We start from the raw sequence: 18920 nt of genomic DNA on the forward strand, positions 1-18920 counted from the left end.
GTAATTAACTTAGGGTAAATATTTATTGAAGTAAAGATATACATGTGTGTTCTATAATGAGATGTTAACTTTGTCATAAATTCTAAAACTATTAATCATGTGTAGTGGAAATATTTATTAGGGAACTATCTAATGTTTTTTGGATCCTCCATAAGTGCTTAATCATTATTCTATTACGACTCTACATTGCAAAAACCAATTAGATTAGGGAGGGATGTGCATACTACATATATTTGTAAAACTGTATTGGTCCATGTTACTAATTATTTGGGTAACAACCCCATGTCGAAATAGGTTGTTACTAGGATTAGTCCCGACCTACTAACGTTCAATTTTCTTCTAATAGTTAAATTATTGTTGTGTGAACATATATAAATTTGAAGATACTAAAATAGTTATGTGCATATGTATACTTATTTATGTTATCACACATGAATTATTTTTGAAATAAAATTATTATTATTATTCTTTTACTTTTGTGTTTGTTTACTTTTGTTCTTTTCCATTTAAATTGTGCAAGTTGTGAAATAGATTACGTTGCATAAATGAGCGTGCATATAGCCTTAAGATCACTTAGTTTAATAAACAATTTTGATATTGTTATTTGGAATTTATTGTTTAATCTGAATAAGTTTTAGTTAGACAACTTAGATTGGTCTGGTTTGTTTACTTGGATGGTAAGTATAGTTTTTATTTCTATTAAATAACTTTACATTTATTTCTAACAATAGATGCGACGGTGAACCCCTAAAGATTTGGCCAAATATCTCAAGTGAAACGTCAATGTTTTATAAAGATTTTAGACTAAAGTTTTGGGCTGTTACAACCTTGAACCATTTTCTTGCATTGATCAAGTATTTTCCAACTAAACTCACTCATTAAAACAAACATGTTTCAACATTATTTCCATCCATTATCTCTACATATACTAATGGAGTCAACGTCGTAAAATACTCGGTCAATGCTAGAAAATGGGGTTGAAACATCTAAGACGCAAGCCACATGTCCTACATATGTTTGGTTTTAATGAGTCTGTGATGAAAAATAGTTAGCCAATGTCGGAAAATGGGTCAAAGTTGTTGGTCGCAAAAAAGTTATTTTCAGGTCTTTATGACCAACTTTTAAAGGATTGTTTCTCAAAAAACTTATACTTTCTCCGTTCTGTTTTAAATAAAATATTTGTTTTTTCACACAACCCAACATGTTTTTTTAACCATTAATATCTTTAGTTGTGCACGTGTAAAAAATATAAAAAAAGTTATAATTTGATAGTATGTATCAAGACGAATCTAACAAAATCCCATTTGACTATAATTTTTTTATATAATGGCCATATATTGAAGTCAAAATTGATTGTTTCATTTAAAACCGAACTTAGGAAGTATTAACGGTTTATTACTCCCTCCGTCTCAAAATATAGTTCCCATTTCCCTTTTTTCACGGTAATTTATGCAAGTAGAATCTAAGAGGGATAGTAAAGATTTTTTGTTTACTTAAATAAATGTTGTATGGGAAAAGATGATTTTAGGAGAGAGAATGGAGGGTAATTGGTGAAAGAGCATTAATTGTAACATTTTGGTTGAATAAACAAAGGAAAAAACAAAATTCAAGAAGCAAATAAATGATGGGGCACGATTTTTCTAGACAAATTACAGAAAAATGTGGAACTAAATATGAAAATGAAAATTATATTTTGAAACATCCAAAATAAAATGGGAACTATATTTTGGGACGGAGGGAGTACAAGGTTTTCAATTATCATGTTTTGTTTCTATTGTTTGTTCAATGGTTCTGAAGCATTCCGTTGCTTATTTTGGACTGTGGACATCGATTATACCAGTCAACTCCTGCCCCCGGAACGAATCAGTCTATGTAAGTATCAAGTATGTAATGCAACGTCTTGATGGAGGAATATAGTTCCGTGCACTGAACATATTCTGCGCCCGCTTATACTCTCGTGTCGTCTCCTATATCCTCTACCGCCAAGGCGCCAACTAAAACTCTTTATCAATCCATTTTCATTCCAAATTTGTGGTACTGAATTCAGGTAAAATTTTCAGTATATTCTTCCTCAGCAGGGTTTTTTTATTTCTATTTTTTTTCGGGATATTTTGCAAAATTCTTTCCGATATTTGTTCGGCCATGCTATTTAACATTTGGGTTGATAATTTCCAGTGTTTTTCTGGGTTAATTTTGTTCTGGGTTGTGTTACAGGTGATTTTGGTGGGCATTGGTGCTGTATATTATGACTGAAACTCATTGCACTTCAAGTGGAAGATCAAGCTCAAGTGAGAATACTAGCCTACCTGATACAGAAGATGACCAAACGATTGCGCAATTATTAGCCGAGGAAGAGAAGTTGAGTTATGGTGGAAACCAACAGCTTGGCAGGAGGCTCTCTCATTTGGACTCGATTCCGGTATGTCTATGGTTTCAATCGCTGTGCAGATTTTTGTTTTTGGTGTGGAAGAAACCACAAGGATAAATGAGGTAGATAGAGATCTTGGGAGGATTCTCCAACTAGCTCTCCAAGTGGGAAATTGCTCTTCAATACCCCAACCAATCAATTGGTGACATATGATACAAATGAATGAATATGATTAGTTGACATGAGACCACCAAGCAGTGAAAAATAGAATGCAGAGCTCTTTAAATACTTTATTGTTGTCAGGTTTTTTAAATATAGTTCTTGAGAGTAGCTTGAAAAGTGAGAACAGATGAGAGAAAGTGGAGAGATAATATGAGAGCCATTACGAGCATGTATAATGGAGTTCTTGGGAGGGCTCTCCAACTAGCTCTTCAAAGGAGAGAGAAAACGGAGAGCTATTTTTTACCCAACAGGGCTCTTGCGTGTGTCTTGAGTGTCTCTTTATAGAGACAGTTTGAAAAGTGTCTCATGAAGGAGGTATTATTTCGGAGAAATGGGAAATGATTATCCATTGCTCCAACCAATCAATTGGTGACACATGATACAAATGAATGAATTTGATTAATTGACATGGGGACCAATATATAGTGATAGTTGAATGGACAACTCTTTAAAAAACTTTATTGTTGTTGGATGTTTTTTAGATGTAGTTTCTGAAAGTAGCTTCAAGAAAGAAAATGGTGATAAGTTAATTGGAGAGTCATTACCATTGTACATTACTATGCAAATAAATTTAGTGCGAGATTTTTTTTAGTAGGGAGTTTTAGGTTTTGCTCTTAATATTTATTGTTCTAGTATGTGATTTCTTTTGTGACGGAAAGAGTTTAACTAGAAAAATACCAACATCTTTTTTTTCTTTCTTCTATTCCACTAATTTTAATACTTGGATAAATGAACATTTAAAAGAAGATATATTATGTGGTTGTTGTGATAGCAAACTTTCACACTAGCACTTAGTGCATAAGTTACTAATAATTTATATTCAACGGTATAAATATCAATTGTGTGAGAAACGCATCAATGGGCTGGTAAGATTCTTGTGGAACAATCCTTAATTATGACAATCATGGTAACTAAAACTAAAAAGAATTGAGTAACATTTTTTTCTTCTTGGACAACATGCATGGTAGCTTCTTTCAAAGCAAACTTCTATCATGACAATATACACTTGAAATTAATTGGAATTCCGAAAACTAGAGGGTTTGTCTGATGACTAGGACTTGTTTCGGAAACCCTTGATAGTTTATCTACATATAATCACCTATCCTAGTATCATGGTTAATTCAGAGGACTTGACTTCTTCTAGTACTGTTCCCTTGATTATAAGGACTTTTACCTTGTGGCGCTTTCTTGGGCTTGTGTTAGGTGAGCTTCATTAAAGTCTTTGCCATAGGCTGTCCCAATTGAAGAGTCGCAAAAAATGTCCGCTTGCTTCTGTTGTGGCTTTTCACTTAGCTCTGCAGAGTATGGAGAGTTTTAATTCCCTTGTTGGAGTCAATGCAAATATGCTGGTTTAACTTTATTGCTTTTTAATGTTGACTGCTAATGCTATTATCGTCTCCTATACTCTTCATGTCTTTTTATTTTTGAGTCGAGAATCTGGTATCCAGTGTCCATAATATAAAGGCAAAGTCCGATATTTATGAGCAACAAGATACCAATGCGATATGTAGTGGATATATAATATTAGTGTACGAAGCTCTATATTAATTTTGAGTTAATGAGATACATATTCGTATTGTGTGAGTTTGTGTTTGTAATTTGGTCTTGTATTGATTAATCAATCACAAAGATTATGCACTCTGTTTCAAAAAGTATGCAGCCATTCAGTTTTGCATATGTTGTTTGCTGTTGCTTTCATAGCATAGTCAACATGCATGTAACATAACTGGTTTTTTTACTTTAATCTGACATGGATATTGTAGGGGTTTCATTTTTCGCATAGGAGGATCTCTTTTGGTATGGCGATTCATATTTAAAATTTTCAGCCAAGATTTTCCTGAAAGCAGTCTTTAAACGTGAATAGCTAATTATTTGCTTCCTTCTAGAAACTTTGATGTTAACATTCTAGTGACGATGTTTTAATCTTCCTCTAACATTTCTATGCATTTGTATATGTATGCTTGTCCTCAATTTGCGATTTCTATAGGGTTTGAATGTATCATTTTCTACTTGTTAGAATTTTCTGTTGTATAACGACTTTCCCCAGTTTGCTGACTATGCATTGTTACCTCTATTGCAGCATACACCTCGAGTTATCAGCGATATACCTAATGCAGATGATGCAACCTTAGATCATAGTCGGCTAGCTGAAAGGTTACATCTATTGTATAGCTGATGTATCTTCAATGCACATAAAATGACGTGTTTTTGGGCATTTAGGATAACATGTCGTAACTCCCTTTCACCACCTCAAAAAGAAAGAAAAAAAAACTGTTAATCTGGATGACTGAAGTGGTTAACTGTATGGCCAGAAAAAGGTTAATCATAGTAGGTGGCATGGTTTTGTGGTATTCGCTTTTACAACTCGAAGCAGGGGAGGAAAAATGGCAAGATGTCATATTGTCCACCTTAATTTTCATAAAACCGGCTCCTCCAAGACATGTCACAAAGAGTTACACATACGCTGAAGTGTGGTCGTGCTTGCAAAAATCATTTAGTACTCATATTTGTAATTGCATATGATGTTAGGTTGGCATTTCCAGAATTTTATCCAGTGGTTCCCCTTCATTGATCTGGAGGTGTTGGACGATTCAAATCTCTGTTCTAAAATTAAGAAGACATTGTATCTTTTTCCCTGCTGGTGTCCATCAATACTTTCTTATATGTGAATCTGGTCATAGGTCTGGTGAGCTGCAAAGTCAAATTTCAGAATCAAAATGGATAATGCGTCAATATTTCACCTAAAAGGAACTTCACTTCATTAGCTTGCTGGCATTTTTTCATGTCTTTTTTGTGTTTCTGATAGCTTTATTATGCCAATTCAGATTGAAAACATATGGGTTGGCTGAACTACAGATAGAGGGAGATGGTAATTGTCAGGTGAGGTTGCACCGATCCAGTTGTTTCACTTGCTTAATAGGAAAATTTCATGTCCCTTATATATCCCAACTACTCCTTGAAAATCTTATGGTATCATGTCTGTATGTGTGGTTTTATGGATTTCTGGGTACCTTGAGAGAACTTGAGAGAAGGCATTATTTCATACCTATATTGTAAGGTTACTTTGAATTTATTTCGAAATGATTCTTGCTGTGTACTTTATTTGCTGCCATAAAATCTGTGTCAGGTGCAAAATTGCAAGACTGCTTTTCTAAAAGAAAGCAGAGATGCCTCATTTCTTTATTTGTCATCTCCTTTATGTCATGAGGAAGAGATCCTGATGTATGGATGCTGTTATCCTATATATTCATTCCATGTTTACAGTGTGTGCTGGGCTTATAAACCTTGTTGATATCTTTGATTAATTTCTTAGATATTACTCCCCGTGTTCCTATTTGTTCTTCCTACTTGACTTTTTTTTTTCTCTCGCAAAAAGATTCTAAGCAGGAAGAATAAATAGGAACAGAAGCGTGTTATCCTATATATTCATTCCATGTTTACAGTGTGTGCTGGGCTTATAAACCTTGTTGATATCTTTGATTAATTTCTTAGAGATTACTCCCTGTGTTCCTATTTGTTCTTCCTACTTGACTTTTTTTTTTCTCTTGCAAAAAGATTATAAGCAGGAAGAACAAATAGGAACAGAGGGAGTATGTTCCATGTTTACAGTGTGTGCGGGGCTTATAGACCTTTTTGATATCTTTGATTAATTTCTTAGATATTACTCCCTGTGTTCCTTTTTGTTCTTCCTACTTTGACTTTTTTTCTCTCGCAAAAAGATTCTAAGTGGGAAGAACAAATAGGAACAGAGGGAGTATGTTCAAGCTTTTATTCTGTTATAGTATTTGCAGGCTTCTAATTTGTTTATTTCCAATCATTAGTGTACGAAACCTTTGGATATAAAACCTTTATTTGTAGTTTCTATCAGTATTCTATGCATCTCTCAGTTAAATCAAAGATAATAGCTTCTAGAAAAAGACGTACACAACATAAGCATTAACATGATTTGTCCAACATTTACAGCTAGGACTTGTATTTTTGTTTATATTGATTATCTGAATGAACTTTTGGAAAATTGAAGAAAGTTGTCAGCAGTATCTTTGAAGTGAACCTGCATTAGTCCTAATAACCCCCACAACAAAAAAGAAAAAAAAGTAAGATAGAATGATAAGATGAATCAGTATATATATGCTGATAAGCTGTTCAATATGCTGTACAGTTTCGAGCATTAGCAGATCAGTTATTCCAAAATCCAGAGTACCACCGACATGTGAGAAAGGAGGTTGTCAAGCAGGTCAGCTATTACTTCTTCTTCTGATGTTAATTAATTAATTGTAAATGAAGTACACAAAGAAAGAGCTTATCTTCTTGAAATTTTATTGTCCAAGTCAAATATGATAGAGTGGAGGTTAGCTTACGATTCATGAGGACATGAATGTATATAAAATATCATTGGAGAAAACTTCTTATGCATTAACGATATTTCTGGGTGGTGTACGTGAAAGTGTGAAGAAAAAGGCTATGACCTAAAGTGTTACATGCACCATGTAATAAGTTAAGCATTAAATATTTCATGTACTTCATTATATAGGGTGTGGGTGGACATAGTTACATGGACTAAATTCCAAAATTTACCTTCCCCATCTATTTATCGAGTTGAATTCTCTAACACCAACAAATGTAATACCGTTATGCACGACAGAATGCTCTTGCCTAAGGCAAAGTATGGGGATTGGATGTAAGGAGTCTTACCCTAGCAATAACAAGAGAGATTGGCTCTATTAGACCATTCAACTAGAATATCGACCATTTTCTAGTTTGTGCGCAGTTGAAGTAGTCCACTTCATTTAGTCCATTATGATTTACAGCCTAAGTTGCTGTTTTATCCTTGGAAATGATCATGAATTGCCAGTTTGATTTACTGATTGCATTCATAGATGTTTTGTATCCACTGAAAACAGCACGTGTCTCTGCTTTCTGCCCAAAGAATATTTTGTGATGCCTGTTTCTCTATGTATAATGCTGCTGGTCAACTGGTGGGCAACTTTTATTAAAAAAGTAAAAATTGACAAGATAAATGTCAAGCTTTGGATGGGGTCCCATACTAATTGCAAATTCAATATATGTCTGAAAACTCCAAAGTTTTGGGGTGGTCTTCCTGAATTTCTCCTACGTATAAACTGATCAGTTAAGCAGGCAAAAAAAGAGGGCATGTGTCACTTTGTCATTGGCCATCCCTTATTATATTACTATACATATTCGTCCATCCCATTCTCTCGCTTGCCTGCCCCTTCCCCTTATTGGCTCATCGATGCCTCCATGCCCATACCTTTTCCGTGTAGCTGCCTAGTGCCACCTTACTCTTTTGCCCCTTGCTTCCCCTTCCCCTTCCCTTGGTTCAAGGAATTAAATTGCGGATGTGGTCGCCATCGCGGTAACATGTGCATTGTCGTGGTCCTTGCGGAAACGGCTTGTAAAGGATGAATGGAACGGATCGCGGCAGATGCGTCATTAAATTTTTCAAAAAATTCACTTTAATATGTTCTAAGCTTATTCGCATTATTTTAGTTTATGAAACTTTATTTTAACATAATATAATCAAATCTATCACAATATCATATTTCGTCAGCTATATAATTGATTCATAAACATTTTTGCCCAATTTTTTTAAAAGAACGAATGTATTGGGGAGACGTTCTAACGTGGCGAGTTCGTGTTACAAAACGGACAAAACAGCGAGAAGTATGTGATTTTTGTTGTGGCGTTCCATTACGGGATTTCTCAGAAGGACAAATCCGAAATTCGTTACAAAACAACCATTAGGTAATGGAGCAGACGAGTTTTAATTCCATGTGGCCTCCTTGGCTCATTGATTTTCCCATACCTGTACCTTTTCCGCATAGCTTCCCCCTCCGGCCCTCCCCCTTGGAAAGGCTCGCGCTCCGTAGTTCCCTACATCTTGGACACTTGGGTTTTGTTCATTGTGGAGAAATATCATTAGTACGAGAGAAAAGAGATCGGAAGCAGTGGTATATGAAAGCAGAGCAACATTTTTAGCTTTGCTTTTCTAACTTTTTTTTATTTCTTTCATCTTTTTGTTCAGCTGTCATTGAGAACTACCATTTTAGAACTATCAATTACAATATATGTAGGAGAAATATCTATTAGGCTTTTAGCCTACCTTCACAGTGGGCGACTCCTAATGACATAGCTCTTGAATTATCCAATCACGTCTATGAGTGAGGAGAATTATTCATGTTTGTTGGCCTTTGGGCTAACACCATTGTTCTTTGGGTGAAATTAAAATATGTTTGTTGCAATTAATCTTTTTGATTTACCAGTTGGCTAAATCAATATCTTAAGTGACATTTTCCTTAGTTTATGGTATTGCTGATGTACTCTAAAAGCCTTAGAAAAGGAACAACAAGAATAGGAAAAAGAAATCGATAACGACTCCTACTTTAGAAATTAGACATTATTAATAGAAAGCAAGTTTGGTACATATGCCTTGACAAGACCTAAAAATAGTACAGATGGTGTTGTTTTCTGTCTTCCTTGTTCTTATTTCCTTTTTCACATATGCCTTTCAGCTAAAAAACTGTAGAAAGCTGTATGAAGGCTATGTACCAATGAAGTATAGAAGGTACTTGAGGAAGATGAAAAGGTTGAATCTGCAACACTGACATGAGCTTTGCATATGTTTTTCTCTACATTATGATTAGACTTGGCTAACCTTGGAGAAATGTTGTATGCAGAACAGGAGAATGGGGAGATCATATCACCTTGCAAGCAGCTGCAGATCGTGTAAGTCGTTGCGCAGTATTAAATTTTGATATATGACCTTTTGTGTTCCCCTTTTATTATTATTATTATTATTATTATTATTATTATTATTATTATTATTATTATTAGTATTATTATTATTATTGTTATTATTATATTGTTGTTGTTGTTGTTGTTATTATTATTATTATTATTATTATTATTATTATTATTATTATTATTATTATTATTATTATTATTATTATATTTATTATTATTATTATTATTATTATTATTATTATTATTATTATTATTATTATTATTATTTATTATTATATTATTATTATTATTTATTATTATTATATTATTATATTATATTATTATTATTATTATTATTATTATTATTATTATTATTATTATTATTATTATTATTATTATTATTATTATATTATTATTATTATTATTATATTATTATTATTATTATTATATTATTATTATTATTATTATTATTATTATTATTATTATTATTATTATATTATATTATTATTATTATTATTATTATTATATTATTATTATTATTATTATTATTATATATTATTATTATTATATTATTATTATTATTATTATTATTATTATTATTATTATTATTATTATTATTATTATTATTATTATTATTATTATTATTATTATCATTATCATTATTGTTATTATTTATTATTGTTATTATTCTTGTTGTTTTTTGTTATTATTATTATTGTTGTTGTTGTTGTTTTTTCTGCTGGTTGTTGTTATTAGCCTTTGCAATGGATCCTTTTTTTATCATGCATAAGATAAATAAACTATTTGATTGTATAATGTGGCTTTCCCTGTCTTGTACTTTGAAGACCTATGTTTTAGCGCATTGGTTGTATTATTGAAATTATTTCTGAGTAAAAATAATTCAGTCAGCTAAAGACAATCATTTAGTGTCTAATTGTTCCGTTGGAATAAAATAGTTGGTAACCAACTCAGAATGTTTCATGGGTTCACTTAACGGTAAATCTGATGCAAAATATCATCAAAAGATGCTTTTAGGCTTTTTAGCGCACAAGATATGTTTGATTCCTTCTTAATTCCCAAGCGTTGTCCACTTGATTTTACAATATTGAGGCTAGGTATTAAGTATAAATTCAGACAAGATATATCACAGCATCGTTTATTACTTCTTCTGCTCAAAATAAGTGCAACACTGACCATTTTCAGAAGTTTCAAATAAATGCAACATTACTTTATAGGCAATGGGTTCTCTTTGTATCGTATGGGTCCCTCTTTTTGTTTCTTTCGATCTCTCTCCTCTCCTTGGTTCTTGTGCCTCCACCCATTTTGCACTTAATAGAATGAGGAAGTACTTATTTACAAAACAAAGAGTTAAGAAAAAAAGATATGTGTTCCTCATCAAAGGATGCTCGAAAACAAGGATGCTCCTCTGTTGCCTACTTAGGCCCTTCATCTTATTCCTCATTTCACATGAATTTCACTCTCCAATTGGCCAACCAATTAAATATATATTGAGAGCACTGTGAGGCATTGGGTCCCAGTTATCAAGCATCTAGAAGACTTTATCCTTGAGGTGCTTGTCATTGCTTCCTCATTTCTGTTGGAAGAAGCATGCACCTTGTCAGAGTTACAGTGATAAAGTTCTGAATCTCCTGCATTAGTTGTCAAACATTCCAAACTCTTGATGATATCTTACAATGGTCAAATCTTTTGGTTCTTGCATCAGGCATCTTATAACAAGTAATTCAAATTTTCTCTTAGCTGCAACCTGACTACTGCTGCTTCCCAAACGTGGCAGCGGAAGACACACTACTGATATTCAATAAGCTGACGCACTAAAATGAACTTTGCATGAGGTATCTTCCCAACAACAACATAAGATTATTGGAAGATTGGGTTGCTTATACAGTACTCATCGTTTATGATCACAAAATTCTCTTACATCACTTGGTTGGTAGGATCAAAATTTTGTGAAATCACTATTTCAAGTCTTTCCTACTTCTCTCTCATCATGCCTATATGTCTTCTTTACATAATTGAACTCTTAAGAAAATGAATGTCCCCCGAACCCCCAGTTATTTTTTACTCTCACTTTGGAGGTCTCCTTACCTCATGCCCTCTGTAAACTAAAGCTTGTAGATTCAGAGTGGGCTGTAGAGATCGAGGAAGGGTCTGATGATACTGGACAAGGGTGGTGTTGGGGTTTGTAGATTTTTTGGGGGGGGGGGGTAAGGAGATTGGGAGTGGGCAATAGTGAAGACTCAAGAGGAATGCATGGAGAAAGAGATAATGTTGATAATGAATAGTGAGAAAGTAATTGGTAAACTGAAAGCGTAAGCGAGGTAGAAATTGTCATTTAGAAAGATAGGTTTTGGCTATCGTCGATGGACTTGTGACACGAAGAAATGGAATGAATGGAGCAAAAAGAACACCAATGTTGAGAACAATGTGTTGCCTGAATCTTCTGTTGGAGCATCAGCAACGGAGACCAGAGAATTGATATTGAGTACCAACTACACATAGCCGTGGAGAATTTATGCAGTTGAGCATGAACATGGTAGTGGTGTGGTGATGGCTGTTAGGAGGTTGAGATTGAAACTGGTAGGTGAGGTTTATTTAGAGGAGTGGTGGCATTAGTGAAAATGGTGTTAGTTGGTTCAATTTATTGATTCCGGTAGTATGATTGAGAAGGGAGAAAATTTTCATAAAAGGACAAGGAATTAGGAAATTTAAAAAAAGACACTCCTAACGAAAATCATGAAGTTAATAGAAAGACAAAGGGTGTACAAGGCCGCTACAATTTTCCTAGTGTAGAGGAAGAGAGCATGGTGAAGGTTGAAGATTACATCTTCTATTTAGTTTCAAGCCAAGGTTTCTGTATGGCTAAGTAGTGAGAGGTGAAAAAGTGGTTTTGACAACTAACTAGGGTCATTTCCTTCGTGTGAAGAAAAGCTTCAAAGAACAGCTTCCCGATTTCCTTGCATATAAAGAAAGCTCAAGAACATGTCTTATGCGTGTTTGGATTTAAAAAGCATTGTGAATCCGTAACTCTGTGTGTTACTTGCTTCATAATCTGTCTAGGTCCGATTGGAGTGTACTTGCTAATTTTGCCTTTTGGCGAATAAGATTAGCTAATAGAGTTGCTCGTCCTCTTCAAGCTAGTGTTTAAACAGCATTAATAAATATACTTGAGCTAAGACCATCCTGTAATGATGGATTTAGTCTTGGTCTTGGCAGCATGACGACGACTTGCAAGAATCTTTCTGTCATTATGTGAGGACCTAGATCTGCTACTTAATGTATGTGACAACACTTATTTGGCAAATTTCACATTATATCAGTATTATCCTATGCGCTCCAAATTTCTTAGTGGCCTATCTGCTCTGAGTTGGATTTTCTTTCGTAGGAACTCTCTTTATTGAGGTGTATCGAATTCTAGACTAAGTGTCCTCCAATAAAGACAAATTTCTTATTGTGGTCTCAGTTCTTTTTTACAGCTTTTTATTTTGTCTGTTTGTTTAAGAGTTCTATAGGGTGTTTTAACTAATTCTTTAGTTATTATATGGTCACTGTATCATATGTCATTTCTATTAAATTTCCTATCCTTTCAGTAGAAGTCATTATACTGATCAGATAGCTTAGTTTCCAATTGGTCATGTCCCTTCTCCCTTGGCTCTTCAATTATGCTTGGTGCCTTATATCTTTGATTAACTCCTTGAAGTCCACATTATGCTCTTATGGCTTCTCTATGTGATGATGTGATGATTTTTTAATTAATTCAGACAATCCTATTTTTCTTCTCCAGTTGTTGCCCAAACGAGTCGATTAATGTGGTTACTGGTTTCATGACCTATATATGACTTCTCCAATGGTAGAAATTGAGATTCTTTAGATTAAGGTCCGTTTTAGGTGCTGGGTTTATTAAAGTCTTCATGTACATTTGCTTGATATCAAAATTTCCATCGAATTTTGGCTAATCTTCCCTCCAGAGTTTTATGTGGAGTGTTTATATTCAGGTCTCTCTTAGCAGTTAAGTATGGTGCATTAGTGTTAAAGAAGTTTGTTGTTGGGACAAAAATAAAGTCTGCAGTATAACCTATAAGGCTCTGAGTCTATCCATTGTATCTTTTTCTATATACTTCTTGCACTTGATATTCTTCTCGAACATACTAGTTGTAAATTCATCAAATACTATTAATGCTGCTAGTTGTTTGCTACTACAATCTCTTTTACTATTCTATTAGGATTTTCCTTTATAATTTTTTTGTTAACTATATGTGTCTTTCAAAGAAGAACTCATATAATGTTTCCGCAATCTGGCCCAGTATTTTTCTCACTTGTTATCTTGCGGTCCTTTCATATCTTTTTTGCTGCCAGGTTTTATCAATTGATGACTCCTTGTTCCTCTTGGACTTTTTTATCTGGTCTGTTCATTGAGCCACCTATTGTATCTTTGAGAATAGAGATAAGCTTATCTGATGTGAATTTCATCGATTTTCATCAATGTGTACCTTATGCTTGACAGCTAGACCATAATAGACAAGACATTTAAATTTTCAAAGCCATTAATTGTAAGATAAAAATCCTGTTGAGTGGAATTACATTCGTCTGTTTATTGGTATATTGCAGTGCTAAAATCTGATGATGCTGTCATTGTTTACAGTTTGCAGCCAAAATTTCTCTAGTCACCTCTTTTCGAGACACTTGCTACATTGAGATTTTGCCTTATGACAGAAAATTCCATAAAGGTATACAACCTCAGAATAAGGCCTTGCTTTACTTGCTTTTCAATTGATTACTCTGTTTCAGTTATAGAAGTATAAAGTTGAAAATGAAGAGTCAGAGATAAAGATACTGAATTTTCTCCTAAGATTATTATGGTCAAATATGAATCATTCCAGACCGAGAAGATATATATTTACAATAGATACTAATATAATCATAATACATACTAGTATTCCTGCTTTTCTGTTGTTTGTTTCTAATGGACATCGACAATGTTTAGACTTGCTACAAATAAGTTTGGAGCATAGAGAGTAGTGCATCATTGGTTTTCAAGTTTGTACGAAATTCTATGTTGTATCTTGCCTTTTTAAATTCTTCACATTGTACCCCTAAACTTTCTGAACATCACACAAAATACCCTTACTAATAGAAAATCCCACTCCAAATCTCACTTAGCTTTCAATGTCTCAGATCATATCTCAAACCTCAGTCAACTAACAAGGCTAAAAAATCATACTCTATGCCAACATGGTAAGAAAGTCCCAAAATCTACTATTTGATATCAGGTATAAGGGTATTTTACTATTTTGTGTAACGTTTAGAAAGCTTAGGGAACAACGTGGAAATTTCAAAAAAGTCGGGCACAACATAGAATTTTCACCAAACACACGAGCACTACGTACAAAATCCAAGGAAATCTTGCTTCTTTCCACCCCTTCGCCACCTCTCCCTCTGCTCCAATCTGAAACTTAAGTTTAGCTTTCTTGCTTGATTTCTTTTGCTTTTGAGAATGGAAATTCTTTTGTTGCTGAAATTGTGAATGAACATGCAAGAGAATGAATCTTTCGGGGTGTGAAGATTGGATTTTTCTGTGGAAGAGTTCATGTACTGCACCTTTTTGCCTTTTTCCATGAGAACACGCTGCTGACAATTTCCTTTTTGTTCAATTGTTGTCTGTCTACACTTCATGCTTTTGCTCATTTTGGTATGTAAGTAATGTTATGGGAATTATATAGTGCCTAATGCTATAATGCCTTAATGCCCTCAGCCCTAATGTCCCTATTGTGCACCTTCGTTTTATTCTTTCTGCATGCCTCGCCTATTAGGTGAGAGTTGTGTTGTAATACTTGTAATTCGTTGTGTGGAGCTTTTTCTATGCATTTCATGTGACTACCATGGGTGTTAGATATTGTGAAACTCCGTAATTTAGGAGTATTCCATTGATTAATAAATTTTTGTAGTGGTTACACAATACTAATCCTAACTATTTTAGGAATTCAAAAGATATAGGAATCCAGAAGATATAACAATAAGTCTATACAAAGTATATCCTAAATCGGGGAGAAAATATTGTCCTAAATATTCTCTCTATCACTCCCTCGCAGTCACAGCAGGAAGAGGTTGTATGCTAAGAGTAGAGTAAAAATCTGTGAATAGTTGTCGAGATAGGCCCTTTTTGAAAATGTGTGCAAAGTGATGATACCGTAAGGAACATGAAGAGCAGGTACCTCACCAAACGCAACCTTTCCCCGACCAAAATGAATATCTATCTCAACATGTTTGGTGCATTGGTGTTGTATGGGGTTACTAGAAGGATCGATAACACTGACACTATCACAATATACAAGAGTGGCCTCACGGAGAGGGCAATGTAACTCTAAGTAGGAGGTTATGCGTTTAGGAAGACTTAGCAACTAAGTTTTGTGGATATAATGTCCAAGGAAGCAGTAAACGAAAACATAAAAAATAAATAAAAAGGTGTTCTTGGATGAAGGTTGGACGCGAGGTCTAAGATTGTCGGAACATAATTTTTGTTGGGAGGATAACTAACCTATGCTCTTGATACCATGTTAGATATTCTGAAACATTGTAATCTTGGAGTATTCCATTGATCAATATTTATTGTGGTTAGACAATACTAATCCTAACTATGTTAGGAATTCAAATGATAAAACAATAAATCTATACAAAGTATATCGGTGAGAAAATATTGTCCTCAATATTATCTCTATCAATGGGGACGATCCATATAGTAGTCTATCAATAGTAGGTTGTTGTCACCAATGATGAGTATACGTGTTTATAAAGGCATGGGTTGATGTCCATATGCAGGTGTCCAATGAGCAAACCATGATGTGTATTTGAGATGCAACGACTTAGAACCTCAATTCGTCTTCTCACTGAGTCGAATGATATTCTAGGAGTTTCAGATAGACATTCTGAAGTTCTACTGACCTATTCTGTTAGAAAATCCGAGGCAACAAGGGTTCTAGGACTTGCTTCTCTTATATAAAGACTAGGGTTCATGCCAAGTAAACAATGAAGTATACAAAATATATGAATTCCGCTTCTGTTGTCTTTAATTGCAACTGAATGATAATGTCAATGATACCCTGTATAAGCATTATACCGTCCCTACCACTTCACAAGGAACTACAAACAAGAGACCCATATACTTAACAAAAACCAACAATATAAAGACTCCTACATCCTGATCCTGTTTATCTTGGGGTTGCATAATACTATAAATTTCGGGTTTGAAGTCCTAAAATAGCTCTAGACAACCGGAAAAAATGTGTGACTCGCATTAGCTCATAATTGTGTTCTACAATAGATCTAACATTTGCAGTCGAAATCCTTGCTTACTCAGTGATGATGATCACACGTAAAATTCAAGTAAATGTGTGAGATCTGAAAAATTAACTCTGTTACTTTATTGCCTTGCTGCCCAAGAAGCTCGCAAATCCCCATGCAAGGGCTCGGAAATTGTTTCCAGAACTATCCACAGTGGAACAACTTCTCCTTACTTGGAATATGTTGCACCGGGCCAAGTTAATTTAAATTTCCAACTTAATTTCAAGACTACATAACTTTACCATTGAGCTTTGGCTGTGCCATAAGAAATGTCATTTCGAGAAGAGTGTTAAGGGTATTTTTTTTTATTAGGAAATTAAGTCAGCCCAAAGACTAATCCCTACAAGGCTACTAGCCTGTAGTAAACACCAACACATTGGCTGGTAAGATATGCATAGCATACTAAGGAAATATCCCAACATAATGCTGGGAGTAAGGATCGAACCCCTGACCTCAGGGGCTAAGGGGGAGCGCTCTACCCACTTGAGCTCACTCCTATCCTTAGAGTATTAAGGGTATGACCTGATGTTCTAGATGCTTAAGGAAAGAACCAGTGCCTTTATTTATCTTAATATTAAGATTGAGGTTTATAAGCTCTTATGTGTGTAGTACTGTAGTTTAGGCCTAATAAGCTTGTTTTATGGTTAAAAAGTTTGGAGAGGCTTAGTTCAAGTCTACAAGTTCACATATATTCAGTTGAATAATAATTTCTCAGGTAAAGTTGAGTACCGATGAATTTAATTTAGAGCTTATAAGTTCAATTCAGGGCTAAAAGGAAGTTCAAACGATTTAGTTTCAGAACTAATGTGATCCAGCTATTGAAGCAATTCAGGACAAAAAGGCTCTCATAAGCTGGTACAGACTCAGTTTTCAAGCTAAAAAGATAGGTTCACATTGAATTTGCTCCGAGGGCTATTAAGTTGAAAGTTCAGGTGATATAAAGAAGTCTAGAGTCCATTTTTTCTTCTCAAGGGGAAGTCTCTAGTCTCTTAATTGGTATTGTAATACGCAATATACTGTTTAAGGACATCGCGCTGTGTTAACTCACCATAGAAAAGGCAAACGAAACACATTGACATTACTGTATAAAACTATGTGAACCTTTTAATGAGGACAAGCTAGTGTACTCGTCTTACTGTTCCTTTGACTTCTATAGAAATTTGGCTGAGCTTTTGGAGTGAAGTCCACTATAATTCGTTGTATGATAATGGAGGTAATGTGCTTTTTAACCATTCCCTATTGTTTCTTAAAAGGTTTTTGTTAACGTAGCATTTAACTTCTTACTTGATCTCATTTCTTTTGCTACAGATGTGCCAGCAAGGATTCCAAGGAAAAAATATTGGCTGTTTTAGAGGTTTCAACATACTAGTATTTTGATCTATGTATAATTAAAGGTATCGATCTGAAAGATGGTCTTGTTATCGGTTGATGGGGTTTAAGTAATTTAGTTATGTATTAACTTAATATATCACGAAAGCCTACTGATTCTAGTCTTGTATAATAATCATGTCTTTCATCTTATCTTGTAAAATAGTTCTTATGTCAATTTATCGTTGTAGACCAACATCAGCTTTTTGTCCAAGGTAGATTTGGCTATCTTCCTGGTCGGGCTAAGTTCATCATTCAGTGGTAGAGTGCTCATTGCAAAGTAGGCGTTGCCTAATAGAGATTCTCTAGGGGCTGGAGGGCTGTCACAAGGTTATGTTTACGACCCTTGGACTGGCATACTAGTACTGTTTCACAGGCCTTCTCCTTTTTTAAAATGCTACAATTGAAAGCTTCTTAATAGTGTAAGACCAATCCCAATGGTGATCAAATTTATCACCAAAATCAGAAAATTTGGATTGAACAAAAAACATGGATTCCATTAGTGACATAAAACCCATCACCAAATGACAAAACATGTCATTGTTCACATGGTGAACAAACACATCACCTCATCACCTCATGGCTGCTGTTGTGTAATTTTGGGAAATTTCGTGGAAATTTTCAAGGAATTTCTCAGAAAATTCCTATTTCAAAAAAAAAAAAAAAATACCAAAATTCATATTTTTTTCCCCTCTATAAAATGATACCCATATTGATATATTTCTGGAAAAAAAAAACACTTCTCCTCACCTTCCTCTCTTTAAAAATATTTATACATTATTTTTCTCTATAATTTATACTAATAACCCAATAATGATAATTAATTTTTGGTAATTAATTATTATAATTTTAAGTAATCATAAAA

General features: G+C 34.1%; 1 protein-coding gene across 3 annotated transcripts; it reads left to right on the forward strand.

Moving 5' to 3' along the window:
- Positions 1-1791: 1791 nt before the first annotated feature.
- LOC104901357 (OVARIAN TUMOR DOMAIN-containing deubiquitinating enzyme 11) lies at positions 1792-18233 on the forward strand. 3 transcript variants are annotated; one of them, XM_010688921.4, is made up of 10 exons: positions 1792-2047; positions 2215-2419; positions 4671-4744; positions 5416-5470; positions 6750-6824; positions 9121-9173; positions 9286-9334; positions 13992-14076; positions 17844-17900; positions 17996-18233. In XM_010688921.4, the coding sequence occupies exons 2-10, from the start codon at positions 2246-2248 to the stop codon at positions 18037-18039; spliced, it is 666 nt and encodes a 221-aa protein (XP_010687223.1). In that variant the 5' UTR covers positions 1792-2047; positions 2215-2245; the 3' UTR covers positions 18040-18233. The 3 variants fall into 3 exon arrangements, with proteins under 3 accessions (XP_010687223.1, XP_010687222.1, XP_048490386.1); XM_010688920.4 differs by having other exon boundaries at positions 1794-2047; positions 9121-9194; XM_048634429.2 differs by having other exon boundaries at positions 1794-2034; positions 9121-9194.
- The last annotated feature ends 687 nt before the right edge of the window (positions 18234-18920 follow it).

Source organism: Beta vulgaris, chromosome 8, assembly GCF_026745355.1.
Source record: "Beta vulgaris subsp. vulgaris cultivar EL10 chromosome 8, EL10.2, whole genome shotgun sequence".
NCBI classification, from domain to species: Eukaryota; Viridiplantae; Streptophyta; class Magnoliopsida; order Caryophyllales; family Amaranthaceae; genus Beta; species Beta vulgaris.

Coding starts and splice junctions, on each gene's coding strand:
- LOC104901357 (XM_010688920.4), top strand. CDS start 2,246: ATGACTGAAACTCATTGCACTTCAAGTGGAAGATCAAGCTCAAGTGAG. Junction 2,420..4,670: donor CTCATTTGGACTCGATTCCG/GTATGTCTATGG, acceptor CCTCTATTGCAG/CATACACCTCGAGTTATCAG. Junction 9,335..13,991: donor TGCAAGCAGCTGCAGATCGT/GTAAGTCGTTGC, acceptor CATTGTTTACAG/TTTGCAGCCAAAATTTCTCT.